Source organism: Acromyrmex echinatior, chromosome 7 (genome assembly GCF_024713525.1).
Source record: "Acromyrmex echinatior isolate Ae372 chromosome 7, ASM2471352v2, whole genome shotgun sequence".
Classification (NCBI taxonomy): domain Eukaryota; kingdom Metazoa; phylum Arthropoda; class Insecta; order Hymenoptera; family Formicidae; genus Acromyrmex; species Acromyrmex echinatior.
In genome coordinates, this window is record NC_141858.1 from 8196910 (window position 1) to 8222436 (window position 25527).

The following is a 25527-nucleotide window of genomic DNA, read 5'->3' on the forward strand; positions in this document are numbered from 1 at the left end:
ATTTTCTCTCTTTCTTCCTCTCTTTCTCTTTTATATATTTAGTGTGAAATTCATAATCGATGTATCTTTTAAATATGAAAGACTACATGTTCCATCTACAGTAAAACTGAAGAACCTCTCCTCTGTTTCTGTCGGCTAGTAAATTTTTTCATTATTATCAATATTGATTTAAATTGATGCAACGCCTCAATCATTAAATGGTCACAATATCATCGAATTCTCGATTAATTTATTCTCGATTAATGTTCCCGCAGGGATAATTGATTCGCATAGTTATTTGGGCTTATTGTTAGTAAATCCACGTACCCGAGCTCAATGCACTGTAGACATACATTCACACATCATATAAACATACGTATGTACACAGTGTAAGCAATAAAGCAATACGAATTTGTAGAAAAATGAAAGCAAGACACAACTTAATTAAAAAATAATAAAAATTAATATTATGTATTTTATATGTATATAGACGAAAGAGAATAATAAAAGCTAAATCTTTTTCATATATCCCTTAATTAATGAAAATGATTAATTTATACTTACTGTATGCGGATAATTTTAGTTGCATAATTATAAACAATAAATGATTTCAATTATATCAGTATATTAAATTCCCTTTATTTAGTTTGTCAAAAAATAATAATTTATATTTTACATAGATTATATATAGATTATATATATATATTCTTTTTATTGTATATATTTTACAATATAAAGGAACCGATTTGTAAAATATAAAGTCTAATATATACACTTCTATCTATTAATTTATCAAGAAAGCGATATTTTGTTAGCCATTCGAGTTTACTTATTATTTACTTATGAAAATATAATGTGTAATTTTACATTACTAATATATGTATACCACTATACATATATACATAAATTCTATGTTTAGTATTAAAAATTGTCAATTCATCACAGAGAAGAATGATATGAAACGCAATAGCATTAATAAGGCTTATTTCTATTTCGTTTTTGTTATTTCCTCAAATTTTTTATAAACCTATGTGTCAATATATTCAATCGCGATAAAAGAATGCAAGAATCTTTATAAAATGTAAAAGTTTTCCTAAGCAATAATGAAGAAATAAATCTTAAAAGTCAACAAAGTAAGTCTGTCAAGTATTCTGCTACTTTTAGAAATTTATTTTTTTAAAAATTTATTTTTTTCAAATTTTTTGTTTTTTTTTATTTAGTTAATTTAGTACATGGCAAACGTGACAAATATGGCAAATGTGATGATATTTTGGGAGCCACTGAGTCTAGTTTAAAATAAAAAAAATCAATTTCTGCGTTTCTAAAAATTAGTCAGCAGTAATATCAATAATGCTTTGGCAACCGCGTCTCTTTTTTAAATAATATAAAATAAATAAGAATACTATTTCCTAACATTCTTCAACATACTGCTTCTTTATCTGAATCTTTTCCCGGAAATTTTCCTCGAAAGAACCATTTGATTTCCCGCTTACGATCTTGCTTCTCCTTATATTGTAGATGTTCATCTATTCATCTATTCACGAAGCAACTTTTTCTCGTCTAACGTGTAATTTGCATTAAGTAGCAAAGTAAACCGCAACAATTATATACTTAAGTCCATACTATAACCAGAATTATACATACGTATATTGATCAAATTTAAATATTATCCGCAATTATATAGTCCCTAAAAAAATATGTATAATTACGTTTTGCAAGCATCATAGATGTACGTAGAAGAAAACTGCGTAATTCCCTTCTACATAATTTAAAGTATAATAAAACAAATAATACGAAAAAATATTATGATTGCCAAGATTGAAAATAATGATATTTTTCGCCCATCAATACGATTTGATTGTAAGAACCATAGTATGGTTGAGCTGTAGGTCCGATTATTCATTATCTGGTTCACTTGTGGTTAAGCTTAACCTGATGTTTCACTCAATCGACTTCATTCATGACATCGTCATAGATGAAGCTTATTGGATAAAATATTATAAGTTACCATAATGAAAATAATGAAAAACCAGGCTATAAACTGTTAAGATATTCTATTTTACGGTTCACAACCATACTATAGTTATACCGTACTATATAATTTTTACAACCAAATTGTATTAATGGACGAAAAATCTAATAATTTTTGTTATGGTAACCGTAACGTTTTTTGCGTATTGAATATATTTTTTTCGAGATAATTTTATTTTAAAGTGCTAATATAGATATTTAATAATGTAGTTTAATTCGAAAGAGTTGCTAGCCGATTTTCCTATAATTTACTTTCAGTACTCTCATCGTGTACGATAGCTGGATTCTCGACTGCCCATTTTTCCTTGGTGGTCTTTTGCTCCTTCCTTGGTCGATCCTTCAAGTTCTGTATACCGGCATAATGCTCCTCGATTTCTTGCAAAGTCCTACCCTCGGTCTCGGGTAATATCACGTATAGTAGACACAAACCAACAAGATTGATCATAGAGTAGAAGAAAATCGCCCCGGGTAGCGACATGCTGTTCTCCATGTAGAGAAAGGTTTTATTCGCGATCGACGCCATGATGTAGGCAATCATACCAGCCGCGCCGGTTGCGCTGCTGCGTACCTGATGACGAATTCGAAATCGTTTGACAAGAAAATCACACGAAGTGTGATAAATTCTGGTTTTAATGAAACTTTGTATACACTTTGTAGAATTACCTATTTAGAATTTACAATAGAAACCATTAGATGCTGATACAACATCTGCGAGAATCGAATCGTACTTTGTACACTTTATGAGTACGATAAATTTGCAGATAAAAAATGTTTACGTTTGAGTGAGCACAATTTTGTGTTCGCAATATATTCGTATCTAATATAATCACGAATGTGCGATTACCAGCACGAAATTTACACGTTCTTGACAACAATGCTTGTGAGACACCAAACATCCATTTGTAACGTGAGTGTATGACTAGCAACATATCTGCATTTATTAGTTACTGTAAAACTATGATTTCTGTCCGTTTTTCAAGGTAGATATTCTATGCATTTCTTTAAGCAAAGTACATATCCACGCTTGAAGTATCCTGTATATGCGAACAGAAACAATTAAATGATTTTTTAGTAGTTTTTATCGGATAATACAGTGACAAATATCCACATTAAACGGATAGGTATTTATTATTATTTTCTGTACGTTTCTGTTTGAGAGGTTATACAAAAAGATGAATTTAGAAAATGTCCATTGCAGCGGAAAAATGATTTTGAATGAAATCACCCCTTATGTGATAAAATGGTTTTCAATTTTTTCCATTATATCTCAAAAATTATTCGAAATATCAAAAAATGTTTCATACAAAAGGTTTACAATAAATTTACCTCTATTCATTTACGTCAATAATATTTTTAAACATTTTTTAATTAAAAAATTTTTTTTTATTTTTCAAAAATATTATTGACATGGATGAACAAAGTAATTTTATTGTAAAAGTTTTGTATGAAACATCTTCTGATATCTCGAATAATTTTTAAGATATATCGAAAAAAGCTAAAATCCCGTTATAAGGGGTGATTTCACCCCCTTTAAACCGCTTTCTCGCAACTAATATTTTTTAAATTCATCTTTTTATGTAATCTATATGTATACAAAGATTTACTAAAATCAGAATTTAACACTTCGTGTAGTTCCCTTGTGAGATCAAGAAAAATATATGTTTATAAGCGTTCTAATAATAATTCAATCTTTATTTAATTTGAAAAAAATCAGTTGATCTTATTAGATTAATATTAGTTTGTCAAAAAAATTTTAAAGCATCATTTAATTTTTACATGGAAAATGATTTTTATATACAAATATTTAAAAAACAATGACAGATATTCTTTAAAATTGAAGATCATGTTCAATAACCAATTCGCCAATAGTCGATTTCATTTTCAATACTATTGATCTAGACCAGTACTGAGATTTACGCACTTTTCGGCCGATTTTCAGCTTAGTTATTTTAGAATAAATTTGTATGTAAAAACCGAAGAGTGAAAATACAGACCTTTTTTAACAACCTAGTAGATGAGAAGTAGTTTGGCAATTAAATGTAAATGAAATTTAAACAATTTCAGGGATTAAAACTTGAAAATATTAAAAGAAAAATATAAATAATTAGATTCTGATCGAAATTTTTGCCGAAATTGAACTGAAACACTCGGCTACATGACAATTTCAATTGAAACCAAAATTAAAAAATAGGAATCCTATAAAGATCATATATATAAACATCCTCATATATCACATACTTTTTCTTCATAAATATCATAATTTATTGAAACAATAAATAATTAAGTCGAAAACGAAAACCAAAATTTCGGTTGTATCAATTTTTACCAAAGAATGTATATTATAGTATATTATATTATATATAAGTTCATTAAACATTATAATTTAATTATTAAAACAATAATTATACATAAAAAAAATTAATATTTATGAAGAAGAGCTATATCGTCGAAATTGAGCGTTACGTAATGAGCGTTTGTTTTCAGTTTTGGTAAAAGTTTCGGTTGGATTCTATAAATAATAATGTAAAATATACGCACTTTTACAGGGAACACCTCTCCAGCGAGAATCCAAGGCAGCGTCCTGATGCAAATGTTTGCCGTGAAAGCACCGCCTATCATGAAGGTAGTAGGTATCCAGCTGTATTTAATCCCGTCCAAATAATCCGCATTGTTTAAATAACCATAGATAGCAGTAGTGAGGAAGCATAATCCGGTACCGCCGACCGAAAGGAAGGACAGCTTGCGTTTTCCCATAAGGTGGATCGTCAGCACGCATATTGTAATGCCTATTAACTGGGCTATGCCCAGGAATACCGTGGCAGTGTATTTGTCGATTGGTGCGTTTAATTTCGCGAATATTATAACAGCGAAAGTCTGCAGGGTCGTGCAGCCGCCGAAGTTACTGATAAAGAATGCTGCGCTGACCAAAAAGAAAGGCTGGTAGAAAGTTCGATCCGTGTAGGCTTGCCAAATCTTTTCCTTTTCAGAGCCGGTATTATCGGTCGGCTTCTGAATTGCCTCGCAAAGCGCTCCAAATTCATTATGCACGTAAGACGGGTTTACCCAACCCCGCAACCAGCAGAGAGCGTGTTCTGATTCCTTGAGACGACCCTTAACTAGAAGAAATCAATTTTTCGTATTATATAAAAAACTAATAATTCTTAAAACTAATAATTTTTAAAAATATTTTCATACAAGATTAGGCTACTCATATATTTATAATATTTGTTTCTTTCAAAAATGGTGAAAAAAGTTTTTATTTAAAACAACAGAAAATGACGATATTCTATCGTTAAAAATGTAATCATAATTGTTCGTTTTAATTCTTATATTTGAGAAGAAAGATAAATAATTGGTTAATATTTATAAATAAGTAACAAATAAAATAATTTAAGAACAAAAATGAGCTAATAATAAAAATTTGGCAAATTTGTGAATAAATAATAATAAATGATTGGATTGACAACCTACCGGCGAGCCAGTGTGGACTCTCGGGCACCAAGCATAAAGCGAGAAAACACAGAATCGGATAAATCAGATTGATTAGCGCCACCGTTCTCCAGTGGACCAAACTGCCGCTCAACATTTGCGTGAAGATCCCCAGGATCACCGCCATCGAGGAAGTCGCAGAGAGCATCCCTCGCAGATAGGGTTGCGTCACCTCGGCGACATAAGTTATAACTGGACCTTCGAGAAGGCCTCCTGTCAGGCCCGTTATCGCGAGCGCTGCAAGCAACATCCCGGGATTGTTGGAGTAATAATATATCAGCCAGGCCACGACGAACGGTATATTTGCCAGCATCATTGTTCGTTTTCTACCCAAATACTGTGACACCGGTCCACTCGCTAAGCAGCCGATCGGCACGAGAAATAAGTTCAGGCTGCCTGGAAGAGGATATGTTAATAATGAAAACATTGGAGAAAGAGAGAGAGAGAGAGAAATGATAATTATTTTGATACAGATACAATAAATAAGATTATTATATGACATCCAGTTAAATTATTCAGTTAAACTTAAATGTATTATATATAGTAAAATGATAATTAAAATTAATAATTTAAATGTTGAATAATATGATGAACTAATATTACAACTTATCATACAATTTAATTGATATAAACTTAAATATCACAATGAAGAAATATTATAAGAAAAAAGGCTAAAGGGAATTTCCTTAATAGATAAAAGAAAAATATTATATTTTAGAACACAAATTTTTAAAATAATTCTATGTTGTGCATTCTCTTAACGTGCTATATTTAAAAATAGTTCTTTACTGATCCATGTTAATTCCTCCATCGTGACTTTGATGTCCGAATCCTCCTTTTGTAACGCCGGGATAAGGATAGTTGAGAATCCCAAGGTTGTACCGAAAGTAATCAGGAGTAAATTTTTAGCGCCAACTGCGCAACATTGTGGTATTGCTTGTCGAAGTTTAGAAATATATACTTCTTCATCCGTAACTGATGTTTTGTCATCATTCCTAAAATACAGAGAAAAGAATTCAATGTACAGTGATGCTAAAAACGCAATGAATTTAATATCTAATTCTTTTAATATTATATATAGATATATAAATTATTATTAAATTAATAAATATTAAAATTTTCACAAAACGAATTTGTATTAGAGCTCTCTTTCTTAACAATAACTATATATATATGTATAAAACATGGGCAAATGAGAGCTATAAAAGCGTCTCCAGACAATGTGATCAATGTATATACATCAACTTTACACATATTCGTTAAATATTGATCTTCAATATGGATAATTAGTAATTACATATGTTATGTATGTATATTATGATATTTGCTCATGTTGGCATACATTTGTCATATTGTCTGAAGGCGCCTTTACACAGTTATTAGTAGTGAATATTCGATCAAAAAGTCTGTATACACTGACAAAGACACATGTCTAACGAGAATTTAAAAATGTTCATAGTCATAATATTTGAAATGGAATGGAATTGGAGAATGGAACTCTCCTCATTAGAACTGATGATCTTACCAGCTTAGAAACTGAGAAAGAGAAGAGTTCACAAAATTGAAATTGGAACATTCAAGTTCGATGAAAAGTCGTCTTCATTTTTCAATTTTACATTATTTCTCGGTAAAAAATTTTTTATGCATGAATGTGTAAATATGTATAAACATACATAAATATTCATAAATATATTGTATAATTATATATGAAATAAATCCATACATGTTTATACATCCTTTTTTTTTGTAAAATTAATTTTTAGTGTAATAGAAACAATAATAGCAATGTGGAAACATTAACAATAATCAAAAAGATAATTTTCGCATTATTTGTTTTAGAAAAAAATCAAGTTTTAAGAAATGTAAAAAAAATTACTTACGTATAATTACAATATATATAAAATTATGCATAATTATGTATGCACAATTTTTTTTATAATATATTCAAATTACTTGTTTTTTTCAAATGCGAAAATTATTCCTTTAATTATTTTTTATGTTTACACATTACTATTATATTATTATTTCTATTATACTAAAAAGTAATTTTACAAAAAAAATGTATGAATATGTATGGACATGTTTCATACCTGATATATATATTTATGAATATTTATGTATGTTTATACATATTTATACATGAAAAATTCATATATGAAAAATTTTTTACCAGGTTAATTTTAATTTTTAATTAATGTATTTATTATCTTGAAGATGTCTGAGAAAATACTGGCGAAATGTCGACAATTGTTTATGATAACTGTGTAGACTGTTAATTATAATAGAGTAATTAATTAAAATCTTTTTTTCTATACATATCGAATTATTAATTGTTACTTTCAATTTTTGTTATATTTGAAATATTTTTATTAAGATAAAATAATACAATTCTTTTTTAAATGTGTAATTTTGAGTGAAATAAAATTTGAATTCGAATTCGGAGGTTCAAATTTGGTAATCTTGATTTCATTGTATAGACGATACAATTGGGAATCATGAAACAAGAAAAACTTAAACCTCGAAAATTGAATTTAGATTTTATTTTATTCAGAATTGTACTATATTCAATACAATTATGACCATGAAATTAAGATTATATATCATAATAATAGAATTATTTTTTGCAAAATTAATAATCGCAAGAAAGCATAGCAATCATGCTGATTCATAAAAACTTAATTTAACTTTGCAAATAATATTATTTCATAATATTATTAAAAAATTTATTAAAAAATTTCATAATATTATTCATTAAATTGTAACATTTGGTTTATCTTATTTTGATAAAAATAGGCAATTCTCCGCCTAAAAATAACATTCTTAAGAACTTTAGTTATTTGGCCTTGGAATTTGCTCGACACATCTTTAAAGTCTACATTGAACTTTCAATCAGTCGATTAAAAGATCTTAAATGGTAGAGGCAAGGTGGAAGGAGTCTGACATTATGTCGAATAATTTTTTGTATGGAATAATTAAACGCACGTTTGTAATTAAATGGACGGGACAACAGTATACATAAAATTAATTTATTACAAATATGATTAATAAAATATAATATCTATCTTAGGCATCTATTAAATCTAGCAAAAAATATGTTTAAAAAATTTATATCCATAAATTATTTTAGAAAATATATTTTTAATAAAAAAATAAGAATAAGATAATCGTACATAATACATATTAATAAGTGAATGGAAAGGTATTTATGTTATTTGGGCTGAGTACATACACAAGTTTAATAAAATGTAATTCTTCTATCTTATTGAAGTATAATCAACGATTTACAAGATCCTTTCACTTGACGTAATGAATTTGCTTTCGGCAACAATCTCTGTGGCAAAGTTAGATTCAGTCATTCCAAATGGCTACTTGTAGACCATAGGCTACATTCTTAGACAGCATATATTATGATAAATATTTATCATTGTTCATTTTTTGTGATGTTATACAAATATTTTACACATATTTTATATAAAGTTTTATTCAAAATAATATTAAAAGATAGACTAAATATTTAATGTAATATTTATGATAAATATAAATAAATATTTCTGTTAAGTATTTGAATTATGGTATAATCTCTTATTAAGTATTTCCCTAACATTTACTAGGTTTACAATAAATATTTTCTAATGTTTATAATAAATATGTATGATCTATGCAATTTAAGATCACACAAATATTTACGAAATATTTAAAATAAGCCTTATAAATATTTAGAAATATATTTTGTAAATATTTGATAAATATTGTGTGCTGTCTGAGTTATTTTCTAGAGTCGTATATTAAAAACAAAATTTGAATAATTTTAAGAGATATTTCTCTGTTCATGAATTTTTAATATTTAAATATTTAAACATATCTAGTTCTTTGATAAATCGGTTTTGGACTTACGACTTATCATTAATCAAAGACAATCCGCGGGCGTAATTTTATGCTATACTCTTATTTTAATCTATTTTATTTCATAAATAGTATTTTTTGCATGTAATATTTTTTTCTTAATATTTATTATTTACTTATAAGTAATTTTTTTTATTCTAATTAGTTAAGTTGATGAAGAATTTCGTAAATAAATTAGTAAATGAAGAACTCATCAATAATTCTCTTGCTAGAAGAAATTATGAGGATTTCTTTTTTTCTACTTATTATTCTATTTAAAATAGCAGATAATCTGAAATATGCATATAAAATAAATTAGAAAAAGACTGTTATTTCACAAATTGAAATAACAATACGAAATATTTCTGAAACTGTACATAGAAAAAAATACGAAAAAATCTGTTCATTTTAATTTTAATGACTCTCATAAACAGGACGCGATAATGCTTGCCGCGCAGCGGAAATTAGAGCAGTAGCCAATCATTCTTTTACTTTTATGGAAAAGCAACAAATTAATTGGCTCTTGCGCTAATTTCCGCTGCGCGGCAAGCGTTGCCGCGTTTTGCAGGAGTTGTAAATAAGGCTTTGAAATAATCCCGCAAGAATATTCGCGAGAAGAGAAAGAGAGAAAGAACCGGTTTACGATGATCCACATATTGTACGTATATTGCGCAAACGTGCAAGAAGGCGCGCAATTACATAAGCAATGACGTTTGAGGCACCTTTTGTGTTGAATCGTGCCGGTTTAAAACCGTTGCAACGAGCGTTACGCGAAACACCGGCGAACAATGCAACGATTAGTACGAACGAGTTATTTATGCGAGGTCGCGTTAGTCGAATATAGCTATATTTTTTTACGTTCTCTTGTATTCCCGCGTTTTACACTTTCCTCGTTATTTTTTAAAATTTTTTTTGCAGATTTAAGTCTGTAGGTCGCGAAATCGACGTTGCGTACGTTGGCTTTAGACAAAGTGTGTCGCTCACTATAAGTACATGCCGTTCTCTCATTCTGAATGAAACGATCCCAACGATGATGTAACATCATCAATCGTGTATTACAATCCCATTTTCCACCTGCTGAGGCACATAAATATATCCGTTGCTCTTTCTCGCGTATATTTTTATACATCCTTCACATTTTTGTGTATAATCTACGGCATTGATAAAAATACAAATTCTTACAGGATGCTTCTTAAAACTAACAAATGTATTCTTTTTATAATTCTTTTTTAATATTTAAATTGGTTGAATTTTCGTTTTTTCGACGACTTTTTATGTCTTCACATCAACTGTTCCTGCAATTTTAATAATTATCATTATGCTTTTTTCTTTAATGATCTTAAATTTGAATTTAATGATCTTAAAATTTTTGTTTGTTTAGAAAATGGAAATGTAAGTAGGATTTAAAGATCCGAAATCTAAGTTATGAAACTCTCGACTGAGAATGCTGTCTGAATTATATTTGTCGATGGATTTATTCTCGGACTTATTATTCATCCATACTTATACAATTAGCGATATTTAGTTTGATCGAACATGATGTGATTTTAATTATGCATGAAATATGCCAACTGAATGTCCTTCGCAAGCTCGTAATAACGTGCGTCTACTTTAACGCTAGTCCACTTTTATGAGACATTAATTGCCTTAAACATTAATTATACTGTCCGATAAATTTAAACTTTCTTTGTATCACAAATCAGATAAGAAAGTAATTTTTATGAATCTTTTGTCACTGAATCTACTGAAATTATTTTGTCGTGTTATGTTTTTGAGAAAATTGGATTTAGGGATGCCGAAAATAACATTTTGTTGATATTTTTTAGCCGAAGTAGCTAAAAAATGATGTAATATGACTGTGTTCCGCAAATGGATCCATTTTTTTTCTATGCCAAAGATCTATAAAAGTCATCTATTGTTGGCTGCTTTGTACAAAAAGTTACAATTATAAATGAATTAAAAGAAAAAGATTTAAATTCATGTCCATTTATATTCTATACAATTCTTTTATTGAATTTTTTCTTTGTTTTTTTTTTACAACAAACGGAATGATGGAAAAATATTGCAATTTATATATATTTCCATAGAATTCAATGGTATTATTATTCAAAATTGTTTTATACATATATTGTTTAACAAATTGTATTTGATAATTTTGATTTTCAAATTCATAATCGGTGATCGCTATGTGCAATTTTTCGAATTGCACAAATAGTTATTTAAATTGCATAAGCGGATTATTATTGTTTTTAAAGAATTATATTACTTATGAATTTAAGATTCTTTCTTTTAATTTACCTGTGATTGTGATTTTTTGCATAAAGCCGATACGTGAATTTTAGAAACTTTTTTTACTTAATAAACTTTAATTTTGGTATGTGTGTGTGTGTGTTTAACTTACTTTTCATGTTCTTTTTCTAGTTCTAAAAGAGATGAAATTCCAATTAAAATTAAAGAACCAATTAAAGTTCAACTATATTGGTGGAAACGAATATAAGTCCAATTTTTTTCAAAAATTTGACATAATAGAGCAATTTCATTAATGAATTCGTTTTTTTCTTCAACAGCAAAAACACCTAGAAGAATTACCTTGTCTGGTTCGTAATTTAAAATTTATTGGACAATGTTGAGGAAATGAAATTTTCTCAAAAAACTGTCTAAAGACTCGATGCAAATTATTTGAGTCTCAGCAAGTAACTTTATTTTATAGTCACTGTTTTGCGATTTTGTAACAAAGGATATGAGGATATAATAGAACGCCTGTTAGCCGAAGCTCCATTATTTGAATGAATCCATTAGCCGGATGCTGTATTATTCGAATGTTTGCGTAATATTTACTTTTAAAGAATAGAAATGTATCCTTTTTATGTTGAAATGTTTGTTGGCATGTTTTAAACAAATTACATGAAAATTTACTCCGAATATTTGCATCATTTTATTAATTTGGTCGATTCTACTGTATCTATAAAAATTCTACTATTACATGTCAGGCCACATCCCTTTTTTTCATCGGAAAATCTTCGTCAGCGAGATTTAAACGATTCGTGAATGAGATTTGCATGAATATTCATAAAATACGTACGTAAGAAACATGCGCAGAATATTTTGCTCTGAGTCATTTTTCTCCTCATAGATAACATCGTTTCATGATATTTCTCAAGCAGAATAAGTCACGGTAACATCAAAATGAATGTGATTGATAAAAAAAAATGACTTTTAATATTCACTTCTTTTATATCTTTTAATAGCTATTTTGGAAACATTTTGATATCATGATGACTTTTTATTCTACTTGAATTTCTATTTCGAGCTGTATTACAACTTATCGCATGTTAACTAATTGTCAAAAGCGAAGAAATACTGTGAATACCATAGTAATGATATTATCTTCGTCGATTAGTACTGTCATTACGCATTACGTGTCGTTTCGTGTCGCATTGTAGTCATGCCAAGTCTGCAAAAGTGCGGTTTTCCGGGATCTGATCGCGCTGGGTCAAGGTTTTTCACGACACATTTCATTAATGTCACCGTTGGTTCGAAGACTCATAATGATATTACTAAAGCGATTATTAATGAGATTTCTCGCCGTCATTTGATTGAATGCAAAGCCAGCTTCGTCTCGCAGGGAGCTCAGATTGACGCGCAGGATGTTAATTAATCGCGTGAAGGCAGTATTAATACAATGAGATTGTCGGGCAGTGACCCATTTGCGAACAGCAGATTATAGTCTGCTGTCACTTAACAGGCGTTAAGGTAATTAGTCTCGAGATTTGTAATTAACAACTTTCAATTGACGATCCATTGTCTGATTCAATTTACTTTGAAAAAAATATTAAATTCTTTCTTGAGTATATATTTATATACTCAAATAAAGTGTTCTCATTAAACCAAAAGAGTCAAACAGAAATGATATTTTAATGAAGACAAATAGAATTTCTGAAAAATACAAGAATCATGAATTCTGTTCGGTTTCATCAAAATGCTATTCATGGGCCCTTTTATTGATTTAATCAGAACATTTTTTTCCAATATAAATTTAGATTTTGCATTTTAATATCTCTGTTCGTGCTGCATAGAAAGCAAATCTAAAACACTTTTTTCTTTGCAATAACTATTGAGATTTGATAATTATATCTTGATTTAACTAGGGATCAGTGTATAGACACATAATCTGTCTTGTGGCTGCCGTGCATACATGTAGCATAAAACATGATCGTATCTCTTGATCTTATCTTTCAATAAGATGCGATTTATATTTCAATTTGCATTTTTATCTTGGATTTCCCGGATTTGCATATTTATTATCTAATTTTGTATTTATAAAATAAACAAATTGTATTTCCCTTGTTGGTCGTCGCGATTAAAAGTTAACAATGAAAAGTCGATGGATAAAATCCGAAAACTTAGACTTTATTTATTTTCCAGAAACTTAGACCGATATTCATAGTCCGATCTTAATATATATATATATATCTTCAGAAAATCGTATTTCCTGATAATCAATCTTGTTCAATTTACAGAATTCTTTATCAGGAGCATTTTTAAAGATCGTATTATGAAAAAAAAATTTTACTCGAACGGAATCAGTTTTAAAAGGTTAAAACTTAAGATCTTGAAATAAGAACGGGTTACCTGTACTAGTTTATGATATTGATTTATGACATCTTAAGACTGTACTTAAGACGGTCTTATATAAGAACCAATGATATTTAAGACTGTGATATTTAAGATTGACGGATTACTCATAATCCGTTCTTATTTCAAGATTTTAAATTTTAACCTTTTAAAACCCAGACACTGATTCCATTCGAGTAAAATTTTTTCTTCATAATATGACCTTTAAAAATATTCTTGATGAAAAATTTTATAAATTGAACAAGATTGATCATCAAGAAATACAAAAAATTTTCTGAAGAAATACATATAATTATAATAAGATCGAATTATAATGAATACCTCTCTTAGAATTGAACTTATAGTTAAAACAAAGAAACATTGATACTTCTAGCATTTTATAAAGCTTTCTTAGAAAAAAATTTTTTATGTACTGAGATATACAACCAAATCCAATTTTCGCTCTTACTTTTGTTGTATTCTAATTGTACTAATTTGATAACCACATCGGTTACGACGATCGGTTACGTTATCTTTTCTTAGACCAAATGTGAAATATATGTATTATGTAAGTAACCGCGACACATAATAATTTAGATTTTGTGGGAACGAAGAAATAGACACGAATAAGACACGAATAAGACTCTTAGGGATGATGAAATAACTGGCAATTCAATAATATCTTACATCCTGCAATTTTCTTAATGTTCTGTAGTTTCACCTGAATCTGTAGAACTTATATTCGCAAATGAGTTTAAAATTCGTATTATAAAGAAAAAAATTTACTCGAACGGATTCAGTGATTTAAAAGGTTAAAACTTAAGATCTTGAAATAAGAACGGAGCATCCATTACCATCTCTTTTTTTCTATAAAAAGTCAAAAACATACAAATTTATAAAAAAAAAATAGTATGAACTTAGCCTCGAAATATTATAAATTTTAATTTATGTAAGCGGATGTAAATTTATTATATTATGCTTAAGAAATATTCAATAGCTGTTCGCTTTTAATTTTTTTGCCATTTTTATTGATATTTTATGCATAAAATTTTTTTTTGTTCTTCATAGATAAATAATTAAAGATAAATAAAATTAATTAATAATCTTTCTTAATTAATTTTTATTGAAATAACAATCATTATAAAAAGACTCGATAAATTCAAAATATATGTAAAATCGAGGGCTGAATGAATACTTTTGATTCAATCGAATAACGAATCAATAACGCTGATTCTTATGTGTTAATTTTTATTGATTAATTAATAAAAAAATGTTATTGTTACATTTATATATACATTTATATATATATGATTGAGAAAATAATCTTATTTTTAGAATGAAAGCTAGTAATGATAGATAATTAGAAAAGTGGATAATATAACTAATATTCATAGTTAATGATTACGGATAATAATAACTGTATTCATAATTAATGATTATGTTATGATCACGTAAGAATGAATTTCATTATACGTAGATTATAGATTTATTTCAACATATAAAATTTTGATATAACCTACTTTTACATGAAACAAGAGATAGTAGAAGTTTATTTATCATATTATTAGTCTCGTTGTTATTTAATTTGATAAAGAGTTTGAGATTTGATAAGATACGACAAAACTGTAGCTGAATATATTGATCTTACAGAAATTCGCGAAATTATGACATTGACGCGTTTTCCTTGTTACAAGGGAAAACCTCTTGGGAAGGGGGGAGTAGGGGTTCCCCTGAAAACCAATTTAGATGCAGCGCTGATACCTTGGATTTTACTTTTTAATTCTTTAGATCCGGTCACTTCAAGGTTGACACGTTTAAGTATGTTCACATCAGGAAGTCATATGTGCAGCTTGGCGTGAAGTCACCGTGAAAGTCGGTGAACTACATTTTAAGTAATAAATTTTCAGGCTCAATTTGTTTTCATTTGCATATTATTAGCGCTGAGTTCCTTCTATATGTCTTGAATATTTGCATCAAAACTGTAATCTAATATAAATGCAATATGAATAAGATCTGTCGGCCCCGATCATAGTACACTGAACTGACTAGATTTATGAATACTAATTAAGAAAATTTCAGAGCGAATAATCAATTAAGGTTAAAAAAGAGTTATTCGCAATTAACATAAATTACAATTTTTTTTTAATGAAAGAAGTAATAACAGCATTTTAGCGAAAAAAATCTTGCGAATACTAATATATCTTATACAATGTTTTACATAATTAAAGTCTTTATACGGAAAAGATGCTTAGTAAGTGCTACATTCCTTTAATTATTTACTATTGAACAAAGTTCCATAAGTCAAGGCCAATTGCATATGCAATTTTTTATTTATAAAAATCTTTTCGTTTATTTACATAAGTAGTGATAAAATTCCTTACCTCACGTGTGTATCTTTTACAAATAATTTGGCTGTTAATTTTAGAAAATTAATATTTTTTTAAATTTATATTTTAGATACTTACAGATGATACTCACTTTTAGATAAAGATCTAAATCACTTTATATTAATTTTAAAATTAACAAAAATAGATAAAATGGCTCAATAAATTGAAAATAAAAAAAAGAAGATCTACGATCCAATGAACAATTTTCAACATACGTTTATTATAACAAACCTCTTTATCGAGTCACTGAGAATGATTCGATAAAGAGGTCGAAACATTTGTTACAATAAACATATATTGAAAATGTTCAATAACTCGTAGCTCTTCTTAAATACTTTCTTTATTTAAAATTATAATCGGAAGAATGATTGTTTAATGACGTAATAATGTTCTTCCCATCTGAAAAAGAACTTGTAGTGTTGTATCGGGATTAAAAGAAAGATAATTTTTATCCGGGATATCCCGCAAGTCAGTGAAAATTAAATGTAAAATTAAATATGAAATTTATAAAAGAACAAACCTTTTTCCGTTCTCCACGTGCTCGGAAACTGCCATTTCGATCGGACCCGCTCGTCGTTCAGTTTTCTCGTCTTCACACATGCCGACTTTCTTGCATATCGAAGGACGATGTAAGCGATATGATGAGGATGGCCTTCTTTCAAAGCAAAATAATATACAATCAGATTCTTGCGCGATCGCGAAGATAATTATGATTTTCCATCATTTGTTCCTAACATACGATTGATTGAAATTTGCTTATGGGCTAATATATGTATATTATGCAGTGTTGTAATAAGTACTTTTTGAAAGATATCTAAGTACAGATACAGATGGGAAATACACTGTGAGAAAGTACTATTTTTATATACATCTTTTAAAAATTTAGTAGAGTTTGCGTTACAAGACCGAAAAATCATTTCGGCGCGCATTTTAAAGGACTGCATATGTAGTATATAAATTCACACAGAATTATACAAGTACTTAAGATCCAGCTAGACTATTTAAAGCATTGATTTCTATAGGTTTTGTTTTCACACAACATAATAATACGGTCCTATAAGATATTATATCTTTTAAAAATTATCCAAGTGCAGATACAGGTACAGATGTACCTAAAAGATTTAGTTATTTTTTAAAATATTGCTAATTAAAAAAAACTGCATAAACAAATTTTTTTATTTTACATCAAACTACTATGTACTTATATAGTACTTATAAAAATGTTTGGATAATTGTTATTTTGTTATGCGTTTTTAAAATCGATAATATTTTAAACACTATATTGCAAAATCGATTTCTTCTGGGGATTAAAATTAAGTTTATAATATAATGATAACAGATCAACGATATATATATATATATATATATATATATATATATATACATACACACAATCCAATCTGTTTGTAACTTGTAGAAAGTTTAATCGGATCTATAATTGCATCTGTTTCTGTCTTTAGAGAAAGGAAAGATAGTACGGAACCTCAACGGTCATTGACGGTCACTTATGTAAATTTCCGGTTTCATTTTCAACCATTAAAAAATATGGGAATGTTTGATCTATGTATAAGTATATATTAAGAATGTGTGATCTCGATTCAATCTTCTAAAAGATTGATCTTTTTGCAGAAAAAGAATCTGGATTTTTAAATTAAAATTATTTTACAAAATAATACCCAGGTACAGATATCTCCGCCTGGATTTAAATAATGCACTTAGGTACTACTAGTATAACTTAAATATTGTATACTTATACCTAGGTATAGTATTTACAATACTGATATTATGAGAACGAGAGATTTACAAATTTTAAGAATAAGTACGACCGTGTAAATGATGTATATAAATATGATAGAAAACGCGAAATAATCAGTTAACGAAAATAATCAGTTAAAGTTGGATGTTATGAATACAACATATATTCTTAATTTAAATTTAATTATCTCAGATATGACCGTGCGAAACGTTCGGACATTAAACACAATCGATCTGAGACGCTAACAATATAAATATGATAAGGCGTATCGAAATATTCGGATATTCCTATATATATGAAATTAATTCAGTAAAGAACTTATTACGAAAAATATTACTTTAGCCAGGATATGAACCTAGGACTTTTCGATTTTCCGGAACGAGTGTTCTAGCCAATTCGACCATTGAGGCTTCTATAGATTATCAGTAATCGAGTTGGCTGGGACACTCGCCTCGGAAAATCGAGAGATTCCAGGTTCGTATCTTGGCTGAGGTAATATTTTTCGCAATAAGTTCTTTACAGAATTAATTTAGGGGGGATTATACTTCATATATAGAAATGTCCGAACGTTTCGGTACGGTCACACCTGAAATAATTAAATGTAAATTAAGAATATATGTTGTATTTATCCAACTTTGACTGATTATTGGCGTTCTCTACCATATTTATGATAAAATTGTTGCAAGCGGATTTACTTTTGCAAAGAATTGCAAGAGCGAATATTTATACCGAGTTTAATGTATTCACGTTAGAGATGGGCAGAGCGCCGATGTTTTTGAACTTTTTTTCTCGATGTTTTGTACCAATATTTTATCTTTTGATATTGATATATATTGACATTTGAACAGGAATATTAAACTTCCGATATGGTCCATTAAATCCGTATTAGTTTAGTAACGGATTGAGATCAGATTGAAATTTTTATTATATCATACTTATTATATGTATTGTAAGAATAAATATATAATAAAAGATTACAATTATATAAATAAATAAAAATTAATATAAAAAAAATAAAAATAAAATGTATAAGGGTATATATTATGTAATATTATATAATATATATATTATATAATATATAAATATATTTGAAATAAAAAGTAAAATATAAGCTTATACATATAATATATATGTATATGTATGTATTCCAATTAATACTATCTCATATAGTACAGACCTCCAAGGAATGTTCTAAAGACATACAGCGAACGTTTGTATATCCTAAAAACATTTCCAGGATGTCTCTTGAAAGTGTGGTGTATAGGATATATATAATATCTCTATAATATATAGTACTAATTGCAATAAAATAATAACATAATTTTTTAAAAATTCTTATTGGAACAATTATTCAAAAAGATCGCTGAAATAGTCTCAAAATGATCTCCAACCGTTATTTTTGCAGAAAGATCGATATTTTACGCATCAATACGGTGTGCGTATCATATAAAAACAGAAATATCGGATTCGTGTCGATATTTACAACATCGCAAATTATCTAGCTGATATTTTGGTGTATCAATATTTCTGTTAACGTTACAATGCGATAAGAAATATCGAGATTTTTTGTATTCATCTCTAGCTCATGTTCGATTTATCCCAGCTTCAATATCCACATTTGCATAAAAATACGCGTGATTTTAAGAAGCGGAAGCGTTATAGATATCTCGCATGGAATAAGCAAAAGGTTAATGTAAATGAATAGAAAAAGATCGATGGAAATTTATTCTATATAAAGTTTATCTAATCTTTGAAATAAAAAGTTGGTGTTAAAAACATGATTATACAAAACTATCATGTATGATTAATGGTTTATTATTAGTTTTAATTGGATTTTAATTGGATACCATTAATTTACTTTATTGCGCTCAATTTACTTTACTTAACTATTTATGATTAGATGGAATAAGTGATTTTATTAGTAAAAAAGTTGATATGTGGAATGTTATGACAAATTTTATTTATGAATTCTTTATGCAATTTAGAGTATAGTTTCTTTTAATAAATATATTAATCCTTCGGTTTCACTTGTATGGTATATATTCAAGATTTCTTTTGCTTTGCGCTTTGCTGTAGAATTTTTATTAATAAAGATACTTACATTTGTTTATTACCGTTATATTTCTTAACACATTTCGTACCACGCCACCGTTTGACCTATTAAACTTTCCGTTTAGGCTGTTTGGTAATTTAGCTATAAAAAAAAACAAAATTATAAAATAATTTTTGCAATATTGATACATTACGTCCTTTTTAAATCAAAGTAATTTAATTTTTTAACATCTTTTTTAAATCAAAGTAATTTAAGTTTTCAACATGAAATATTTAATAAACGTAACAGACAAGTAAAAATAGTCATTGATAACGCACGTATTGGTCAAGTCATTTAAAATTATCTAACATAGCACGTGCGCTATAAATGTTTTTCAATTGTTATGTTTTAACATAAACATATACCAGAATGCATAAAATATAACATTATGTGTACGACTTAATTAGAACAAAATATATGCTACGCACGGTTTCGGAAAGAGTTAAGTTAATTTTTCAACACTACGCTTATGCTTTGGTATTTTGTCTAATCTATAGTAATTTAACCACAAAAACAACTTATAAACAACTTGTATAGCATGTTAGCTTTTTCCGTCTATATTGAATAAAAAAAAGCAAAAATACGATTTCCAACTTCACTCATAGATTAGTAATTTTTATATTAAGATCATTTTAAGATGTCTTATGAGCATCAGTATAATTAAATTGCTTGTCAATTTAATTTGTGATGTTACTATTTTTAGTATTGTTAAAATTGCGTTTCAAGACTGAAAATAAATTCGGGGCGCGCAGTTTGATGGATTGGATATGAGTATATTATTCATATAGAATTATTTCAACACTAAAGGTCCAGCTTGATTATTCAAAGTCTTTGTTTCCGATTTGTTATGTAGTAACATTTAACTGTCATTAGAAAAAAAACGGAAACTTACATAGCCGACTAATAGCTCTTGGACTAAATAGGGATGTGTTATGTCGATGATTACGGCAATTGGAATACAATTTGTGTTGCTGTATGTATGAAAATATTTAATTTTACAATTGGAAAGCACTCGTTGTTTTGATTTAAAAAAAATTTTATGAAATTGTTATAAATTTGTCCATTTTTATGCAATATTTTTGTACATATAGGTAGATACGTGGCGATAAAAATGATATCACAGAGAAAAAGGTTTCTTTGGATTTAGTATTCCTATTTATTTGACTAAAATTTGTTTCATTGAAACAACATATGCTTGAATGAAATATTATTTGTTTGAATAAAAATTTTGTTGTTTCATTCGAGGAACTTCTATTGCTTGACAGAAATAACATTATTATTTAAAGTAACATCTTTCAATTAAATAATATATTATTTAATTACAATTAATGAATATCAACAAATTATTTATTTGAAAATGGCAAAATATATTGATAGAAGTTGTTCCATGCAAATAATTGCTTTCTTAGAATCATTACATTTTTTGGCCGAAAATATGATAAGTGGTGACAGTGGTTATACGTCTAACAATAGGATTAAACGAGCAGAGCTTTTGCTATGTGCTATCAATTATGTTTGTGCCGTACAGTTTGATCACGCGAATACTGAAAATAGACATTATCTATTCAAACAAATAATGTATTTAAGACAAAAATATACTTACATTGTTTCAAATTCAAATAATCGCACTTATTGATTCAAACATTAGTTTGTTTGGACCATTCCGAATAACAAATTTATTTGGATACGATAAAATTTATTAAATCCGAAGAAATCTTTTTCTCTGTGATATACAGTGACACTAAAGGATTAAAATTGTAAGTTTTTTAATTATAAATGATTAAAAATTGACGATTCTTGTGCCAATTCTTCTTATAAGTAATATAGTTAACTTTTGTTCTTCGTTTGATATCAAGTAAAAATTACTTTAAGGCGCTTTTTAATTAAAGATTTAATTACAAGTTAAAAATTATGAAGTTTTGAAAAAAGGTAGTATCCAATTAAAGTTCTGTCGAAGAAAAATTAATTACAAATCCACAAATAAAGTTTGTTAGTAATATTTTATGTATATAATTAGCGAATGTAGAAATTTTTTTACAAAAAATTAACGAATTGATGCATTAAGTATACGATCTCAGAGGAACGAATTTCTCTCGATCAATTTCAATTCAAATGTGTTAAGAAGATCCTTGTACTCAAAATTATTCCTGTTGTGCTCACCTGATCGAGGATGTAGTCAGAAACGATCAACAATCCTCCCGTTTCTTCTACTAGGACAAATTTTGATCAGCTTTGTATTCATTAAAATGAAAACGCTTCTTCTTCATAGAGCGACTTTTTCGAATTGAAGCGTCCTGTGGGTTTCAAGTTCAAAGAATTATCGCATTTGAATCATGAAATCCGAATTATGTATAACGGTTTATTCTTTATTTATCAGATGACGTAGATTTAATAATTGCGTAGATTTAATAATTTTTTCCTGTTATGCAAGTAACTTGTAGTAAATTGAATGCTCTTGCATGCACGTAACGTTTGCATTCCTCTTTTATAAATTTAACATTTTCTAACTTATGTTTGTTTCTCTTTGGTCATTTTATTTTGTTTTTCCTTTGGAAATATAGTTAGTTTATAGTTCGTTAGAAATTCTTGTGAATTATTCTTGTGGGACCATAAAACCGATCGAATAGAAACCACTTTCAGATTCAATTTCAACTTTTCTAACTCAATGATAAATTGTATATATAGTACGATTAAAAAGATAATAACATCAAGGGAACTATAAATGAGAGACCTCTAAAATCAGTATGTAATCGTTTTGGTTACTTTTGCTATGAACGAAACAATTGATTTATTTAATGAATTCTTAGTGAGTTTTCAGTATATTAGATATATTGAATCGTCTCTTTATATCTCTTACGAAATTTATGTAAAAATTTTTCCAATCGAAAGTATCACACTTTTTTCTTTTCTCACACACATTTGCTCGGTTATCGATTTAAATTTTTATACAAAAAATACTTCCACAATGATTGCGAACTGTAAAGTATTTCTCAATTTCTTCCTTCTTTTTTAATATTAGAAGTAAGTCTCTCTCGTATTATAAGATAATAATTAGTCTCGGTTCTCAAAGAAGAAAGAAGAAAATACTATTCACGAGAATTTCGTTGCGGAGAGATTTATTCGTTTCTGCCGCGACAAGATCTGGGAGAGCCGAGAAATCGCGTGAAATCGCGAAGTAAAAGCTTTAGAGAGAGTGGGGAAAAGATTACCGATTTACATTAGATCGGGCCTCCGCGACAGACTAAACGTCGCGCAGCACGAAAGCCGTGTGCTAGCTGCACTTTCGATTTTGAGCTCCCTCCTTCGACACCTGCCTTCCTCCTAACAGAGGTTGTAGGCGAATAGGTATATATTCGCGTGCGTACGTGTGACCTCTCTTCCTCCCTTCTCTTGCCTCATTTGATTGTGATTACACCCGCAGTACAGACGATTGTAAGATCCGTTAGTACGATGGAGAACGGAGGAGCAGCGGGACCAAGTGGTTGCTGAAATTAAAAATGTCAAATTAGCGTGTGCGAAGCATCCTAAGCATCCTAAAATTAATATTCCACAGTTCTAATTCCAATTCATTTGGAAAAGAATTTCTTTCTTTTTATTTATCTTCTTCGTTTAGTTCTTCATTTTGAGAACATTTTTGACAAGAGGCAAGATAATTTGTCAAGTCTCTTTAAATTATAAGTAGTGTTGGCACAAAAGACAATTTTGTCATCAAAGTTCTTATAATTAGATGTAATTACAATTAGATATAATTATCCCTAGTCGAGGTATATTAAGAGAGGTTCAATTTTTTATATAGCATTTACTTTACTTATATAGAATGATTTTTTTATAAAATAAATTAATATTTTTTTGTAAAGAAATTTATCATATTTTTTGAAGAATTTATTGAAATTGGCACATTATATTGTTATGTATTTTAGCGCTCTAATTTATAACAACTTATAATAATTTATAAGCGAAATTCACAAATAAAGTAATTAACAATTCAACAATTTCAACAATAATCCAATTGATTAATACAATTATCAATAGAAGACATCAAACATTTGTAAATATCAATATAGGAATTATAACATTTATCTTTCTAATTAAAAAGCATTATCTGCTTTTGATAACAATCGGTAGATATATAATTTTTTTTCTATAAAATTCTTCTTGAATCACTATCCTTGATTGACTATCTTTTAGCATTAATATTCAAAATGGAAATATCACGGAAATAGAAATACAAGAATAATTTCTTATTAAATAATTTTTAATTTAAGATAGTTATTCTGAATGATAGTTATTCTGAATGATTGATTACTTTTTCTAAAAGACAGTATTCAAATGTATTCCTAATTACTATATGGATTTAAGATTGATTAATTATATGATGACAATACTAATATACTGCGAAATGATAATGATATGCCGCTGCATGTGACGTAGATATTGTATTATTCTCTACAAATTGAAATTGTGTCTGCAATCTATTCTAGGAAATATTTTTGCATTATTTCTAACAATGCCAATGAAAAAAATCGATCGCAGACGAATTTCATTAACTATTTTTATATCTCCATTACTCCTTATTTCACTATTTCTCTTTTATCTTCACATATAATCTTACGTATGATCGTTATCTCAAGTAATTTAATGCTTGGATTTATTTATATTCATCAGAGATTGCACGTGTATATACATATATATGTACATACCTATATAAAGAATTTATTTTAATGAAATCAATTGTGCTCCAATTTATTAATTTCACCATGGCATCATTTTTCGGTTTATTATTGCAAGTGGAATGTGAACTCGGCAAAATCGCTTCTGTTCGAATATTTGTTTACAATATCGTTATATACGATGCAATATATTTTTAAAGGATACATAAGAAATAAATTATTTTACAGAAGTTTACTTGACTGATGCATTAAAACAAAATTTCTCGCGAATGTATGTTCTAACAAAATAAGAAATCAAATGTCAAAAATTATGTTAAGCACTGGTTATTATCATAATCATAGATTTCGCTGCTAACTGTCATCGATCTGTCTTTTCTTTTAACTCTTATTTGTTCGTAGCAATGCGATTAATGTCTGTTTTACTATGCGAGATAGCGACAGCATTTAATAAAGATAATGTGAAATTTGCACCTAATACATTTGCACATCTTAAAAGTGCAATTTGTTTGGATTGTTTTACTTGTGTTTATCAAGTTGTATAGCTATTATGAATATTAGTATTATACATATATCAGATTACTTTACAATACCATATCATAATATTACAAATATTAATGATTAGGTAAT

The 25527-nt window shown here is 28.1% G+C and overlaps 1 protein-coding gene across 4 annotated transcripts; it reads right to left on the reverse strand.

Annotated features, from left to right (window-relative positions):
• Positions 1 to 593: 593 nt before the first annotated feature.
• On the reverse strand, positions 594 to 23659 carry LOC105153684 (facilitated trehalose transporter Tret1). 4 transcript variants are annotated; one of them, XM_087408305.1, is made up of 7 exons: positions 22391 to 23658; positions 20240 to 20332; positions 16903 to 17034; positions 6289 to 6494; positions 5482 to 5895; positions 4549 to 5126; positions 594 to 2578 (listed from the first exon to the last, which is right to left on the reverse strand). In XM_087408305.1, coding segments are annotated over exons 2-7 (1659 nt in total). In that variant the 5' UTR covers positions 20242 to 20332; positions 22391 to 23658; the 3' UTR covers positions 594 to 2251. The 4 variants fall into 4 exon arrangements, with proteins under 4 accessions (XP_087264431.1, XP_087264432.1, XP_087264434.1 ...); XM_087408306.1 differs by having other exon boundaries at positions 16903 to 17037; XM_087408308.1 differs by lacking the exon at positions 20240 to 20332 and having other exon boundaries at positions 22391 to 23659.
• Positions 23660 to 25527: the final 1868 nt, after the last annotated feature.

Bases quoted from the DNA above. Each gene is read 5' to 3' on its own strand.
- LOC105153684 (XM_087408305.1), bottom strand. The intron at 5,896-6,288 runs GTAAAGAACTAT...ATCCTCTTCCAG, and splicing joins GGAGGAATTAACATGGATCA to GCAGCCTGAACTTATTTCTC. The intron at 2,579-4,548 runs GTGCGTATATTT...ATTCGTCATCAG, and splicing joins GAGAGGTGTTCCCTGTAAAA to GTACGCAGCAGCGCAACCGG.